The sequence below is a fragment of the Westerdykella ornata genome (assembly GCF_010094085.1).
Source record: "Westerdykella ornata strain CBS 379.55 unplaced genomic scaffold EI97scaffold_28, whole genome shotgun sequence".
Taxonomy (NCBI): domain Eukaryota; kingdom Fungi; phylum Ascomycota; class Dothideomycetes; order Pleosporales; family Sporormiaceae; genus Westerdykella; species Westerdykella ornata.
Window position 1 is genome coordinate 170925 of NW_022986878.1, and position 15715 is coordinate 186639.

General features: G+C 54.4%; 7 protein-coding genes across 7 annotated transcripts; 3 read left to right on the forward strand and 4 right to left on the reverse strand.

The window, feature by feature from the left end:
• Positions 1 to 443: 443 nt before the first annotated feature.
• EI97DRAFT_383976 (uncharacterized protein) lies at positions 444 to 1843 on the forward strand (the record flags this gene model as incomplete). The annotated part of the gene is made up of 4 exons (XM_033795940.1): positions 444 to 748; positions 810 to 1032; positions 1088 to 1199; positions 1254 to 1843. The coding sequence occupies 4 exons, from the start codon at positions 444 to 446 to the stop codon at positions 1841 to 1843; spliced, it is 1230 nt and encodes a 409-aa protein (XP_033650861.1).
• Positions 1844 to 2553: 710 nt separating this feature from the next.
• Positions 2554 to 3827, reverse strand: EI97DRAFT_461205 (uncharacterized protein; the record flags this gene model as incomplete). The annotated part of the gene is made up of 4 exons (XM_033801180.1): positions 2554 to 3201; positions 3257 to 3418; positions 3475 to 3579; positions 3633 to 3827. 4 exons carry the CDS (start codon positions 3825 to 3827, stop codon positions 2554 to 2556), a joined length of 1110 nt encoding a protein of 369 aa, XP_033650862.1.
• A 1579-nt stretch (positions 3828 to 5406) lies between these two features.
• Positions 5407 to 6852, reverse strand: EI97DRAFT_445059 (uncharacterized protein; the record flags this gene model as incomplete). The annotated part of the gene is made up of 1 exon (XM_033799942.1): positions 5407 to 6852. One exon carries the CDS (start codon positions 6850 to 6852, stop codon positions 5407 to 5409), a length of 1446 nt encoding a protein of 481 aa, XP_033650863.1.
• Positions 6853 to 7618: 766 nt separating this feature from the next.
• On the reverse strand, positions 7619 to 7972 carry EI97DRAFT_461207 (uncharacterized protein; the record flags this gene model as incomplete). The annotated part of the gene is made up of 1 exon (XM_033801181.1): positions 7619 to 7972. The coding sequence occupies one exon, from the start codon at positions 7970 to 7972 to the stop codon at positions 7619 to 7621; it is 354 nt and encodes a 117-aa protein (XP_033650864.1).
• Positions 7973 to 9117: 1145 nt separating this feature from the next.
• On the reverse strand, positions 9118 to 10100 carry EI97DRAFT_161149 (uncharacterized protein). The gene is made up of 2 exons (XM_033793350.1): positions 9800 to 10100; positions 9118 to 9695 (listed from the first exon to the last, which is right to left on the reverse strand). Exons 1-2 carry the CDS (start codon positions 9879 to 9881, stop codon positions 9268 to 9270), a joined length of 510 nt encoding a protein of 169 aa, XP_033650865.1. The 5' UTR covers positions 9882 to 10100; the 3' UTR covers positions 9118 to 9267.
• Positions 10101 to 10746: 646 nt separating this feature from the next.
• Positions 10747 to 12921, forward strand: EI97DRAFT_461209 (arginine-tRNA-protein transferase 1; the record flags this gene model as incomplete). The annotated part of the gene is made up of 6 exons (XM_033801182.1): positions 10747 to 10771; positions 11459 to 11534; positions 11614 to 11676; positions 11725 to 11847; positions 11895 to 12750; positions 12799 to 12921. 6 exons carry the CDS (start codon positions 10747 to 10749, stop codon positions 12919 to 12921), a joined length of 1266 nt encoding a protein of 421 aa, XP_033650866.1.
• A 123-nt stretch (positions 12922 to 13044) lies between these two features.
• EI97DRAFT_161240 (synaptic glyco protein SC2) lies at positions 13045 to 14645 on the forward strand. Its single transcript, XM_033793351.1, has 3 exons — positions 13045 to 13351; positions 13407 to 13622; positions 13676 to 14645. The coding sequence occupies exons 1-3, from the start codon at positions 13312 to 13314 to the stop codon at positions 14335 to 14337; spliced, it is 918 nt and encodes a 305-aa protein (XP_033650867.1). The 5' UTR covers positions 13045 to 13311; the 3' UTR covers positions 14338 to 14645.
• Positions 14646 to 15715: the final 1070 nt, after the last annotated feature.

Genomic DNA, 15715 nt, shown 5'->3' on the forward strand with positions numbered 1-15715 from the left:
ATCTCCCACGGGGCTCCTGTGTTTTCCTCAAAGGCGCCAATTGCAATCGCCATTTCCAATGTGACCAAGCCTCGTCGTGGCCCAGGTATTCACCTTCCCGTTACGGACGCCAAGCCTTTCTACTCCTATCAAATCATCCAAAACCGCGCTTCACAGCTCGCAGCCATCAGCGCAAGCACATCCAGGACAATTAAATGAAAGGGCCAGAAAGAGCCGTCCATCTCCCAAGCGAAGCACATCATTCCGCTCTTGCAGAAGATCTATCACCAAGTTGATCCAATCGCCGCGATGGCATATGCTGGTAGAGACTGGCAGACCTGATGGGCAGGTGCTGATACCCTCGAAAGCCACGATGCAGGCGTCGTGCGCGTATAAAGACCAGAGACATTGGCTATCATGAACGGCACTCAGCTTCCTGAGCCGTCCAAGTCCAAGTCCCGACCATGAAGTCCGCTCTCGTCTCCTCCCTCCTCTTTGCTCTGGCTCTGGCAGGGGCAGTGCCAAAGAAGGTTGATTACAACGGCTTCAAGGTCTTGCGCGTCAACCTCAATGAAAAGCTGGACAAGCTCGAGGCACTTGAGAAGCTGGCCACCCACGTATTGAACCCTGGAAAGGCCTCCTTCGTCGATGTTGTCGTCGCCCCGGAGAATGTGGACGCTGTCAATGCCCTGTCCGCAGCCACTGTCATAACTGAGGATGTTGGCGCCGCACTGAAGGAGGAGGGAGGTTTCTCGGCTTACGCAGGTTCGTATTGTGCTAGAGTCCAAAGAATGGATGGCAATATTAACAGGCAACTGCTCAGTCCCGAGCGAGACTTGGTTCACTGCATACCACTCATATGCCGACCACCTCCAGTTCCTGCGGGATCTGCAAGCCGGCTACACCAGCAACTCCGCCATTATCACTGCAGGGACCTCAGTCGAGGGACGAACCCTCACGGGTATCCAGATCTGGGGTACTGGCGGAAGGGGATCCAAGCCTGCAGTGCTTATCCACGGCAACGTGCATGCGCGTGAGTGGATCACCAGTAAGGTATGGCGTCCCCTTTCCCACATTTTCCTGATGGCACTGACCTTTCTTCCCACAGACTGTCGAGTACATTGCATGGCAATTGCTCACTAAGTACTCCACCGATGCCACGGTGAAGTCCCTTGTCGACAAATTCGACTTTTACATCGTGCCCATCGTTAACCCCGATGGTAAACCACTCTCAGTTCCATTTGCTTGAGAATCCCTAACTAACCGATGCGCAGGCTTCGTCTACACTCAGAGGACTGATCGACTCTGGCGCAAGAACCGCCAGACAGTCAGTTCCAGCCGCTGTGTCGGCCGCGACATCAACCGCAACTGGCCCTACAAGTGGGACGCTCCCGGCGGCGCGTCCACAGATCCCTGCTCGGAGACGTACAAGGGCGTCGCTGCCGGCGATGCGCCCGAGAACAAGGGTCTCGTTGCTCAAGTCCAGCAGCTCAAGGCGTCTCGGGGTATCCGCTTGTACCTCGACATTCACTCCTACGGACAGTACATCCTCTGGCCGTATGGCTATGACTGCAACCTCCGTGCGGAGAATGATGCCCAACACCGCAATCTGGCTACCCGCGCGGCTTCTGCTATCCGTGCTGTGTCTGGGACAGCTTACACTATTGGTCCCTCTTGCTCTACTCTCTACGCAACCACTGGCAGCAGCACGGATTACACTGATGTCACTGGAAATTCTACTTACTCGTACACATACGAGCTCCGGGATACTGGTAAATACGGATTCTCCCTGCCGGCGAACCAGATCCAGCCCACCGTGCGGGAGACCTGGGCGGGTATCGTGAGTATGCTGAAGGATGCGTAGATGTTTCCTGCATGAAGATGGGTACGGACAGTGAAGGATTGAGTACAATGATTTATGAATCCTGAGCTAGCAATGTCAGAATCAATTACAGTAATTTCGAACAAACGCAGTAATGGTTCTAATAGCCATCTCGGTTCAGAATCTTCAACTCATTTGTTTTCTTCCTCCTCGACTCAATAGGGTTCTGCTTCCACCATTTCAACCCCATCGCCTGCACCCCCTACCGAGGCAGCTCTCCAATTGCATCCAGCTTCGTTGTCTCCGTCCTACGTACTATCCGTTGCATCTTCCTTGAACACATCTCCATATCCCAACTTAATCCCACCCACCATTTTTCCACTCCCACACGCAGTCGTAACCATTCCAATCAACATAATGGTGCCGATAATATGCGCGGCCAGCATCCCATCCAGCGCACTCTCAAAGATTTTGTGTTTTACATGGAACTTTTATATTGCCAGCGAACGATAGAGCTCCGTGTCCTCCGCGGGCGGACATGAAGCTCGATTGATGCTCGGCCAATTGCAACTATTTACAGGTTGATACGGATGAATTGAGATGGAGCTATAAAGAACAGTAGAACCACGGTAGCCTTCCACGTCGTTTTCAATGGTCATCACCTTCGCTCGTCGCTGCTAAGAGAACGGCATGGAGAATGAGAAACAATCATACATCATTTACAGTTGCGGTACCCTCGCGCCCGCACGAAGTCAGTAACCCCATTTCCGCCCCAACTGACTGGTATCAATCATCTCGTGGGCCTCGATATCCGAAGCCGTGGTGCGCGTACCGCTGTTCATCATCTCCTTGACCAAAGCGTCATTCTTTTTGGTGCGCTTGGGCTTGTCTAGCTGGTAGTACTCGCTAGGGTTCGAGCCAGTCACATCGCTGCCCGTCGCCTGCTTGGCCGGAAGACCCAGCGCGGATCGCATGGAACTGACCATTCGCGGCAGCAGTACACCGTTCTTGAAGAGTGGCCTGTATGTAGGTAGACAGGCGGCGATGACGGAGGTGTTTGGTTCCACTTCGGCCCAGATGAAAGCCACGGTGATGGAGCTGTACTGGTTCTGGCCGAAGTCCGTAAGGCGGTAGATGGAGTTGTATAGGAAGACGAAGCGGATGATGGCGGACACGCAGACGAAGCCGCCGAGCCAGAAAATTCCGAGGATGGAGATCTTCTCCTTTGTGGTGACTTTGAGGGATTTGATCATGGGGATGGGGAAGCAGAGGATGATGACGTCGAAGAGGATGGAGAGGCCCGAGTAGCTGATGTACCAGGCGTTGAAATCGAAGCGGTGTTTTGCGGTGGCTGCGTCTTTGAATGCTCCATCAAATGGGACTGTGGATAGGAGAGCCAACTGAGGCTTTGGTCAGAGACTCGCAGTCGAAACGTGGGAGGGATGTAGCGCTTACCATGATAGACGACACGAACCAAAGAGTGAGAATGACCAGCATCCCAATCACGGCTCTTCTGAACCATGTTGCGACTGAGAAGAGTTGGTAGTAGAAAACCAATATGGAGACTTTGATGGTGTACAGAGCCGAGACCAGGAACAGGGTGGATATCCATAACGTCTGGTGAGAGCCAGTCAGTGGAGCCCGCAGGACAGCAGTCGTGCTTGAGCACCCACCCTTAGTGCCACAGTGGCATACTCTCGAGGTGGGATTTTGATGGTATTGATCCCGCCTATGCCACCCGCAACTATCGTGTTTATCGAATGCGCCCAGCAGAGGATCTGAGACTGTTGAGAACCGATTGCGCCATGCGAATTAGGAGAGCGAAACTTACCAGAGTTATGAGAAGCATCCAGTCATCGGCATGCAGTGTTGTGGCTCGATTTTTGAGTCGTCTTGCGTACCATCGCAGAATGGTTGCTCCAGTCGCGATGAGCGGCAAGGATATCGCAACACCCAGCAGTGAAGTGTTGACGAAGGACGCGTTCATGCCCTCGCGGCCAGACTGTGGAGGGCTTCCGCCAGCCATATTGATTTAACGGTTCAGTTTCACCGCTCAGCGGGTTTCGAAGGATGATGATCCAGAAGGATGGGTGTCGATTCCTTCGTCTCCATGCCATATAATATATGGATGAATGCATGCTGCACGCAGGTAGGCTGCATCGCGACCGCAGTCGGACTGGAAACTCTATGCATCAGGTCCCAGCACTCACTCTGACAACCTGCCTAAAGAAAGGCAAGATCCTACGTGAGAACGCATCTGTGGAGCAATCACCGTCTGTCCCGCCAGCCCCCAACCTGACTTTCATACAGATGGCGCACACCTCTCGTTACCAGCGCTCCGGAGGTCCACGGGAAATCCCTGCCAATCTGCGGAGCAACCCTCCCTCATCGGTACCGGCAGTGAATGGTTCGTGTCAGCCTTGTGTGCAGGGTCGAGATTGCGTTGAAACGCCACACTCGACACTTTATTTCTTGTACCTTCCCTAGCAGACACAGCCTCCACCACCTGCGACTTCCTTAATACGCTCTTCTGTACAGACTTGGCAGCCCTACCACAGTGTTTGTATGCCGCCAAAGAAACTCTGTGTAGATTTGCTCCGCCTACGTGAATTGGAAGCTTCAACGAGTCTGTCATAAGTCCGTTAACGTATTACGTGCGGGTCTTGGAGATTAGCTATAGGGCTTCAACAAACATGCTATTTGGAAGAAGCATTGTGGGACGTCATAAACCTGCCCATAACCCGAGTTCCCCTAGAAGCGCATGCGACTACGGGCCCGGCTCCGCTGAAAGAGGGGCGTTTTCGAACAAGCTTGCAGCTCTTAAGGGTTGTCAATATCGACTCGGTCGCAAGAAAAGCGCAGATGTTCAGATCAGCACTATCCATCGCAGCATCGTTGGGCTATGCCGCTGGTGCACTGCCGTGTCTCCCTACAAAAGCTGCAGCCCAGCAGCAAGTATGCCAGTGAACCAGCGACAGAAAAATTCTATAATTTGCCGAACCCCCATGAAAGAGGGTGTATCCGGGGTGTAGGCGCTTGCATCAGAGTGGCGTCTGCTGAGTCTAAGTGTACGAATACGGAGTACGCCCACGGCGGTTGCGCAATAATAGGCGGAAATGTATAGCAGAGACGCTATCAGCGGGATGGAACCGATGCAGGAGATGAACTAAAAGCGGGGAGATTCTATGCTAAGACTATGCAGGAGTGCTGGGTGAGGTCAAGTTTTCGGCACTCAAGTGCTGGGACATGCACTCTCACGTAAGCGGGGGCCGCGACATGGCTCGTTCACACTACCTTCACGACCTCACGCGCACATGCACCGCTGTTAACTCGCGATTTCTGATGTAATGTGGAGCTCACATTTTTAGGCGATGTTACCGACGGAATGGGTCTGGTATACTGTATGGATATTATAGGTATAAATGTAGGGGTCTAGGACGGGTTCGCACTATCCACGGTAAGGCTAACCCTTCCGCCCCCAGAACGGCACTTCGTAAAGCATGGATATACTGCCTTGTCTACTCTCTCACTAGATACTGCCAGAACCATATCCTTACATCTGGATAATTCAGCCCTACAAACGCTGGGAAGCTGCCCCGACGAAACTACAATCGTCCACGAGTGAACCGCGCGAGCGTCTCCTGGAACCCATCCCCGACATCCAGTGCTCCAATCTGAGGGGGCCGTGTTGGAACCACCGTGGACTCGTCGACACTCCCAGCAAGCCCACAAGGACCAGCAGATAGTGACCGTTCCTCAGCCTTACCCATCCACAAGCTCACACGGCCCGGAACCAGCGCCTTTGGAATTCTGACGTCGCCCACGACGACCTCACCACTCTGGTCATTCTCATTCTTTTTCATCGCCGTGGGGCCTACATCATACATGAGCTCCGTCGGACGCGAGAGAGATGATTCTGGTACGCCGGACGAATCCGACCAGACTCTCTCTGATTCTCCAGAACTCCGAGAGACCGGAACTGCAGCAGTAGGCCGCTCCCCGAGGATATACGGCTTAGGATGAGGCGGCAACGGCTTGTCTTGCCCATTCTTAGACACCGAAGTAGCCTGCTGGAAGTCCGGGAGAGATATGCTCTCACGGAGTCGTTGCGATTGAGCGTGGCGTTCACGCTCTCCACGCGTCATGTGTAGTGGTGGGACTTGCAGGTACTTTGAAGAGGAATTCTGCTTCTCCTTTCCATCTTCGTTGCGGATTGGCGTTCCTTGCGAACTCGACTGTCCAGCCTCATCGGTAGTCCCAACAGCAGAAACGGCCCGCTGGGAGGAATTGAGCTGGAAAGCACGAGGGTCCTGTGATTGACCTCGCTCACGGTGTTCGGTCCGTGCTGGTACCTGCAGCAACGCTCCATGAAAGGCACGTCGCTCTTTGCGTCGATCCACCGCCACCAATGCCGTCTTGAACATTCGCCTCTCCTCGTTACCCGGAAGCCGTGATCCAGACCTCTCTCGCCGCAGCTGCACACGCCCTGCGAGTCCAACAGGTTCCGTCAACCGGGCCTCTCGCTCGACCTGAGCATTCTCACCCGGTACCGTCGTCTCCGCTTGAGGGCCCATATGAATCCCCCGTCCTTCTCCTCGCTCTATACCATTCCTCCTCTCTCCCTCCCCATTTCGATCTCCCTCTCCTCTTCTCACCCCTAGCCTCATCCTCGTCCTCCCCCGTCCCCGTTCCTCCTCCTCTTCCTCATCCCCATCCCAAAACACCCTCAAAGCACCCCTCATCCCCCTCCAATCGGGACTCCGCTCATGCGCCATCTTACTACTCCTTTTCCTCGGCTTGACCGAGCCTAGTACCATGGGCTCGTAGTACGCGTGTGGTCGCGGGTGCTTGGCCGGGGGACTGGAGCTGCGGAGCCAGTCGTGGATTGTTGGTGCGAGGGGCTCGGGGTTGGTGGGGAGGAGGGAGGAGAAGGTTTGGGGTGTGAGGGGTGGTGTTGTTGGGTTGGATGTGGTGGGGGAGGGTGAGGTAGTGGGATTGTTGGGTTTGGGAGGGATTTTGGTGAGGATGTGGCGGAGTTGGGTGGTGGGCATTGTTGTTCTTGTTGTGTGTTTTGGGCTATTCGGTGGTAGTAATGGTGGTAGTGAGATGGGATGGGGAGGAGAGCTTGGGGTTGGGAATGGAGAAGATATAGGGTGCTTTGGGAGGGAAGGGTGAATGTCTTCATGATTGCCTGTTTTCCCTAATGAGGCCCGTGATGTGGTAGTAATCGGTGCGAAGGTTCGTTAAAACAGGCGCCTATTGCGGGAATCAGTTGTTCTGTGAGTGTACAATCATCGATCTCGTTTAGATGGGTGAACAAGTGGGTAGAGCTGTCGAGAATCACCAGATGAAATACGCTTGCTCAGTGCGTATTTGGCTTATTAAGGAGGCCCGTGACGCGAGAGTAATTGGTGCAAAGGTTCAAGAACTCCGGTATCTATGGATGAAATTATTGGTGCGATAGGCGTACAGTTCTCGATCTTGTCTAGATGGGTGAACAAGTGGCTAGAGCTGTCGAGAACCACCAGATGGACAATGCTTGCTCAGTGCATGCGGCATGCGGCATGCGGCATCTAGTTTGCGTACAACACTCAAGGAGGGATCTAAGAGCTTCGAAAGAAGCAGTGCGAGCGTTTGAGAAAGTTGGACACCAGGCATCAATGTCACAGAGTGAATAAAGCATGTATTTTGTGCTATTTTCTGCATCGATTGCTCTACGCAAGACATGCGGCTGATATACATATCGCATATCTCCACATACGTATCTGTCACACACTCGACTTTCCCTTCTAACAGGATCCCGCTCCTAATCCTACATCACTCCCCTCCATTCCCCCGCTCTTCAGTCTTCCTCCCCTTACCCTCCTCCTTCCCCACTTTACTCCCCGTACCCTGCTTCTCCCCCTCACCCACAGCCCTCCCAACGGCCTCCATAACGCTAGGATGCACACCCACAAGGTCCTTGTCCCACTGATAGGGCAGCAACGCCGCCACAGCCGCGAAGACGGAGGGATGCAGACCGGCTGCGTCGCTTAGGTAGTCGAGGAGAGATGCGTTGCAGGAGCAGGGATGGGGTTGGGACGGGGACTGGGGTTGGGGGTTCTGTGCGGCAGTGCTGGAGGGGGAGTCTTGGGCATTCGGTTTGGGATTGGGTGTGTTGGGGGGAGACATTGTGGGTAGTTGGGTTTGGGTTGGGGAAGTGGGTGTATGGGTTGGTTGGTTGGATTGTGTGGTATGAGATGCAGGGGTGTGCGTATGGATATGTGTACGGATGGGGCGGAATGAAAGGAGGGAGCAGAGGGAGGTAGTATTTGAAGATTGGAATTTGTTGATTGCATTGCGTTGATGCTGTCTATCTACATTGTAGCCCTTCGTTTCGTACGTTGTTTTGCATTGTTGAGGAACAGTGCGGGTGAGATGTCATCGAGCTCGCTGGTAGTGTGAGAATGAGGATCAAGACTGGAGTGCTATTGAAGTCGAAGACTAGTGGTACATGACTGTTTTCGATATAGATATTGAGGTGGTTCGAGTTAGAGGCGGTGCCGTCTTGCGATGATATCTGCCATGGTAGTGAATCACTAAATGGCTCATGTACCATTAGGAGAGGGTGCGGAAAGACAGGACTTTGCTTTCCCGACGTCTCTCGCGGCTGTGATACCTAGAATGGCGTGCAACCAGCCATGTAAATTCTGTAGTGGTAGGTATTCTCGTTGGTGATCTATCTGCACAATGAAGGTCCAGGGGTATAGTGACGTTTCATGCAGTGAGCGGCAGGGAGTGAGGCCTTGGGGAATAGCTGCTACCAGGCCCTGACCTAGGTTCTGTCCTTTTAAAGAGTATGATTAGAATCATATCGGACAACCATCTGCGCAACTTGCTGGTAGCCATGGAGCAGTGATTGGCTGAGTAGTTTCGTCTTAGAGGCAGTCACGTGATCGTATCATGGGGCCGGAGTACACTTCTCCATACAATCTCTAGAGTCATACAGGAGCTCAGACGAAGGTGGGGAGCAAGATGTATGGGACAGTTTAACACAGAGGCCGTGCACTTCTGTCAAGGGTTGCATATGACGGTTGTTGAATCGTTGATTGCGCACGTGCTTCGCACAGGCAGATGAGACTACGGAGTGCTCTCGATTGACCCGAAGTCGCCTCATTGAGGCCCATGAACCGGTCGCTTTAGAGGGACCAGAACGCTGTGCCAATGCGTGTTCAGCGAATCCCACGCCGGTACATGGCGCATACCAAAGTCTAGCATGCGAAAATAGCCACCGACGCCCTACAGAGAGGAAAGCTAAGAAAACAAAAATTCTATCCCATCCCATTTTTTGTAATCTCTCCGGTTATGCATTACGCTGATGCGGAAATCGACCGTCCGACAAGGCCGGGGTATTATTTCTTCGAGCGTCGATCCGAAAAGAAGTGCGGATTGTTGGCGAGACGGCATGCAGTCTCCCTCGTGGCCGTCTACCTGTGCATAGTACACCGATCGAGAGCATCGAGCAACTCGGGCCGGTCGGCCAGGGCCTGGCGTGCTTGGGTGTAGGTGAACCACTGGCGGGAGCGCTTGTGCATCTCGGGCCACTGTGCCTCCTGCTTCTCGACCAGGGCTTCGAAGAAGTGGTAGGAGGCTTTCGGGGCCTGGGCGGTGAGCTGGTTCGGCTTTCTCCTCTCGGGGACCAGGCCCAGGTCGTATGTGATTTTGACAATAATGCCGGCCTCCTCCCAGGCCTCGCGTTTGGCAGCATCTTGGGCGGTTGCCTCATCCGTCTCCCATCCGCCTTTGGGGAGAACCCAGCCGCCGCGGCGGGTGGACTGGATGAGGAGGACATAGTACTTGTCGGCAGAGAGGGGCACAATGCCGGCAACGAGGCGCTCTCCCTGCGAGCCGTACCCTGCAGGACAGGTGGTCAGCAACGTTGGCCCCGTGAGGGCTGCAATGGTGCAGAAAGAAGCCGAAACGGCGCATCGAGGACGCGGTCCGGCATGGCGGACTCACTCTGGTTATTCCGGCCAGTACGCGACTGCATGGGGAGCTGGTTCTGCTGTTGGGGGGGCTGCGGCGGCACCGAGGCGGCCATGACGGTCACGCTTGCGTGTCTGGAGGAGTGGTACGGGCAGTTTCTGGGAGAGGAGAGGACGGGCGGCGATTGAGAGTAGGTGAGGTTGCGAAGGGCGGCGCGGCGGAGGAAAAGGTCGACGGGCAAAGCGGACGGAGGAGAAGCAGTGAGTGATCAAAGCGCGGAAAGGAAGGGGGAGGATGAGTGAGCGAAAGGCAGGATGGAGGACGTCTCGGCGGTGCAAAAGGCTCAGTCCCGCGGGGGACGGGGCTGAGGATGGTGGAGGGGCCTGGCCGAAGAGAAGGAGAGGACGGACATCGTGGACGGTGGGAGGAGGTGGTAAGTATGGTTTTAGGGTGTAGGGTCGGTAGGGTCGGGTCAGGGTGCAGAAAATGTGGGAAGGACTAAGAAGCGCGGCGCACCCCGGACGCCCCTCGATTAATCCGTAAGTACACAGTGATGAGAGCGTCACGCCAAGCCGCATACGACGGTTTTACAGGTGTACAGTGTACATATAGTAGATGGAAGAATGGGATGCAGGACCACCACGCGCAGTTGGCGGGGGATGCAGAAAGCAGAGGGAAGCAGAAGCGCGGGCGGAGGAGGCGCTGGTTGGCTGGAGTGAGAGAGAGGGTACATATAGAACGCCCTTCACCCACTTGCCCACTGGATTTCAAAGAGCACCACCTTGCGCCCGCAGCAACTCGAGAGAGTCCTGAAGACCCGTTGTTTACTCACGTCGCCCTTCTTCTACTTCTCCCAGGCCGCCTCTTCTTGCCCACTCCCGCCCCAACGATTGCTCCGCCGGGCTTCAATTCACCCATACCTATCCCCCCCACCGCCACTGTCGTCGGAGCAGTCGAGCTCCCACGCTTACCCTGCGACCATGCAGTCCCTGGTGACGCCGTGCGGTATGTATCTGCTCCAACCACCAGGCGGGTCGTCCCCTCGTGCGTGCCTGGCTGGATGGCGCTCAGCCGCGTTGCTCTGCTCCTGGGGTAGCTGATTTAACATCTTTTTCCCTAGGCTACTCTGCTGAGAGTTGCGGATACTGCAAAGACTCGTCGACGGGCACCCGCACGCCCAATTCTCGTACGTAGCCTCTTTTCCACTCTCTCCACTCTCTCCACTGTCTCAATTCTCGTACAAATCACTTCCGCGACTTGACAACTGTGTCGCGTGGGAGGCCGCCGGCCCTTAGGCTTTCCGTTGTCTGGCCCTACTACTAGGCCTGGGCCATTTCACCCGCTCCGCTTGATCTTCCCATCTCATCGGTCCCACTCTTCGAAGTTCGAAGCTTCTGAGTTGCTGGGCACGTGCATCAGATATTTACCCCTCTCCCACCCCTCCAGCTCCCTCCCTCGCCAGCTCTTACAGCGTGCATCCTCCATCTTGAATAAGATAGATGCGCAAGAATCCCTGTTTCGGAGCGAAGGCAGGATGTAGGCAAACCTACTGCCTGTGACAAGTCCAGCAAGCAGTGTCTCTAGCACATGCAAACTCTGCTGCATCGTCTGATAGCCTTCGTCGATGATGATTCTGCGCGGGTGAATTCGGGAACCCGTCGACTCCACTCACTGACGCCGCTGCATACTCAGGAGCATCGTATTACATCACGTCCAACAGACTGACGGTCGATGTCTATCAGGCTCTCGTCGACCGAGGCTGGAGGCGGTACGTCACTTCTCACTGCTGCGCCTGGATAATGCCGCAGAAGTTGTTCGACGGACTAACGACTGTTCCCCCTAATTAGGTCCGGCACGATATTTTACAAGCCCGACGTCTTGCGCCATTGTTGTCCGCACTACACCATCCGGTTCGTAACGCACTTGCTTTTGGGCTATGCTCGCTGACCTCTCTCTAGTCTTCCTGTCGCAGAGTTCAAGCCAACGCGGGATCAGAGGCAATCGGTCAATCGGTGGAACAGACACATCCTTGGCGAGGAATATATCAAAGAAGCTGCCAAACTGCATCCAAAGTCGAAACAGTGAGTGATTTAATCATGCCAGCACTATGATGCTAATCGACTTGTAGAGAAAAAGCTCGGCAGCGCAACTCCTATGATCTCGTCTCAACCATTCATGAGAGCGAATATGACCATGTTAAACGCCCACCGGAGCCAGCGCACAAGTTCGAGGTGACACTCGAGCCGGACGAGTTCACCCAGGAGAAGTACGACCTGTTTCGCAATTACCAGCAGCATGTACACCATGAGAAACCTCACGAAATCTCTGCGGGCGGCTTCCGTCGGTTCCTCTGCAGTTCCCCCCTCCAACGTACCACTAGGACCGTGGAAGGGAAAATACAGCAGCTGGGCTCTTTCCACCAGTGTTACCGTGTCGACGGGCGGCTAGTGGCCATGGCTGTCCTGGACCTGCTGCCCCATTGCGTAAGCGGAGTTTACCTCGTCTACCACTCCGACTTCGAGAAATGGAGTTTCGGGAAGATCAGTGCCATGAGAGAAGCGGCCCTTGCCCTTGAGGGAGGTTACCAGTACTACTACATGGGCTTCTACATCCATTCATGTGCCAAGATGCGCTACAAGGGCCAATATCAGCCTTCCTACATCCTCGATCCGGAAACCTATGAGTGGACCCCCTTGAACGATGACATGCGGAAGCTGCTGGACAGCAAGCCTTTTGTATCGCTTTCGAGAGAGCGTCGACGAAAAGCGGGCTCGGAAGGTTCATCGGACGAGCATGCAGAGGATAGGTATGAGGACTACCCACACCCAACTGCTGCGGAAGGCGACCGGGCTGTCAGGACTGGCATGTCACTCTTTGATCTCAAGGTTCCTGGGCTCATGTCGGCGGTTGAGATTATGGAGGAAGGCATATTGGACACCCTGCTCCTGAGACTCAGGCGTGTACCTGGTCCAGTCGAGGCTCAGGTAAGCGACTCTCACACCCAAGCCGGAGCCATAGTTAATGAATCATAGAACCTTGTCACCTGGGAGAGTAGTCCAATGACGGATCCAAACAGTATCAAGGGAATGCTCGCAGAACTGGTGGCATGCTTGGGACCGGAGGCTGCGCCACAGATAGTTGTAGACCTCCACTGATCTCTCATGGGTGACTGGCTGAGAGGGGCGGATACTTTGGTGCCGCAATCAGCTTCTCCCTGTGATCTATGTGTTCTACATGCAGCCAATTCGCAGAAAAGCGACATCGTGTCTCTATCTGGGGTGTTCACTTGTGAGACGACTGCTGCTCTATGTGATGATGGTTGTGCCAGCGTTCGAGCTGCCCTACCTTAGGACCCAGGACGTTCCCGAGGTCCCAAAGGGCTTGTCGTCTGCTCTGGGATCTAACCGCTTTCGGATAAGTGTGCGAATGGGAGCAGCTCCCCGCCAACTTGGAAAAGTTCCGCGACAAGCCTTTTGTTTCTTCTACTCTACACACTGACCCGTTGACAGTGTTCACTTCATTTTCGACTGAAGAAAAGGGTCAAAATGGCCTCCTCTCCTATTACACTGGTCGTGCGCCCTCGTGGTACGTTTGCAGAGCTCCCTCCCGCTTCCGCCAGCTTCTAAAACCCTCACGTCAGGACGCCCGATCAGAAACCTGCCGGAAACCATCACGGTCAGCCCCGATGCTGGCACCACCGAAATCTTTGAGAAGATTGCAGATGCCTCTCAATTCTCCATCCACCGGCTGCGAGTCACAAAGGGCAGCGATGGAACACCAATTCCCAAGTCGACCGAGATTCCAGTGCACGACACAGGGCTTCGGAACAAGAGCGCGGTGGACGTGAAGGACTTAGGTGGGTGCCCAATGGCTACTCTGTACGCTCTCGATTGACGATTCCATGTTTAGGTCCGCAGATTGGCTGGCAAACCGTGTTCCTGATCGAGTATCTGGGTCCCATCCTCATCCACCCTCTTTTCTACTACGGCCGCTCCTTCATATACGGTACCTCTGAGCCCCCATCGAAACTCCAGACCATCTCCTTCATCATGTTCGTGTTACACTTTCTGAAGCGCGAATACGAGACGCTCTTTGTGCACCGCTTCTCGGCCGCGACGATGCCGTTCAAGAACGTCTTCAGGAACAGTGCGCACTATTGGCTCCTATCTGGGTTAAATTCGGCGTTCTGGATCTACTCTCCGAACTCGCCCACCGCGGGCCCGTCGAACCCTCTTATAACCTATACTGGCATCGCGCTCTATGTGATCGGGGAGCTGTGCAACTTCTCCACGCACATGACGCTCCGCAATCTGCGACGACCAGGTAGCACGGATCGGGGGATTCCGAAGGGCCTCGGGTTCAACATCGTAACCTGTCCGAATTATACTTTCGAAATCATCTCGTGGGTGGGTGTCTGGCTGGTGACCTGGAGCCTCAGCACGGCCGTGTTCCTAGTGGCAGCGATTGCGCCGATGACTGCTTGGGCCGTGAAGAAGGAGAAGCGCTATCGCAAGGAGTTTGGGGACAAGTACAAGCGCAAGAGGTTCGTCATCATGCCCGGGATCTACTAGGGCGTAGGGTGGCGCAGCCCAAGGAAGGGAACGGCTGGGGAACTGAAAACAGGCGACGAACGAAAAGTCTTATGGGAGCATGTCCGTTGCGTTATATCTGTCATCCTGTCCACTTTCGAGTAAGGCTGAATCGCGACATTGCCTTCGAAATCGGCGGTGCATCCATTTCGATGCTCTGCATTTCGCGTACTACTTTGTTCCCCCATTACTTGTCTTTTCCGCCTTTCCCGTAGACTAGTGGCACCCAACATTGGACGGACCGGAGCGGATGTCCCACGTTGCACAGCTCTATTTTTCAGCAAACACGTGGAAGGCCATCTCATCTCAATCGCGCTGTATTGCTCTACAGAGGTGCCAAGCCCCTCGGCCGATTCACCGCTTACTGGTACTGAGAACTTTTTGACCTACACACTACTTATGTAAGCGCAGGACGTCAGGGTCTCTATCCCTTCACCGTCTGATGGCGGAGAACCCTTTTCTGAGTTCTCTTCCCTTGTCGAACATCACGCGCAATTCCACGGGAGCCGCTTGATCCGTTGCCTCGTCGCCCTGCTCCAGGCAGATTTCCAACGTCCGCTTACACGCTGACGCTTGCAATCGAACCAATGCGGCCTTCTCATCCCGGAGCAGCGCTGATGGTGTTCTCGTCGCGTGTGGGGCACACCTCAGCTCTAGGACGGTGCTGTTCAAAACACTTCCCTTTCCCACGGCTGCCATTGGTCGCGTAAATGCAGTTGGCGGGCCGAGGCCTCAGTGGGGGCTGAATCATCATTCTAGGCCGACTCAGCTCGTCTTACCTTTGGCATTGCCCTTCGGGAGGAGGGTTGCCTGAGCGGGAAGCATGTTCAGCCCCCAGACGAGCGGAGACGCCGTGTCCACTAACTACTGCGAGAGCAAGAGCAAGGCTGTTGACATGTATAAAAATCTCTACTCAGCCCCCAAGTGATAATCGCGTTGTTTCCTGGAGAAAGGGAGATTCCAGGTTGCGTCTCTTGAGCTTTTCCAATTGCCACCCCATTTATATTCGTCTCTCCTGATACCCGTCCTTCTATATACCCCCTTACACACTTCAGTTGGCCATCACTGCGATTGTTCTTGTCGTGAAAGCGGTTCAGCCAGCTCAGTGGTGGGTTGGCAAGGACATCTAGTTCCCCTTCCTTCATAAACTTGGGCATAGTTCAGCTTTTCTTTGCAATACACACTGTAAGTCCATTGAACTTTATCAAAGCTGCTATTGCTCGTGGAGCAATCTCCAAACACATTCTCCTTGCGTTGCTCCCTATACTCTTTTTTCCTCGGATCTTATCAATCTCTATACAACCGCCTTTGTTCTTCCATTGTGGTAGCAGAAACGAGCTCATTACTGTCTTTAGCAGCG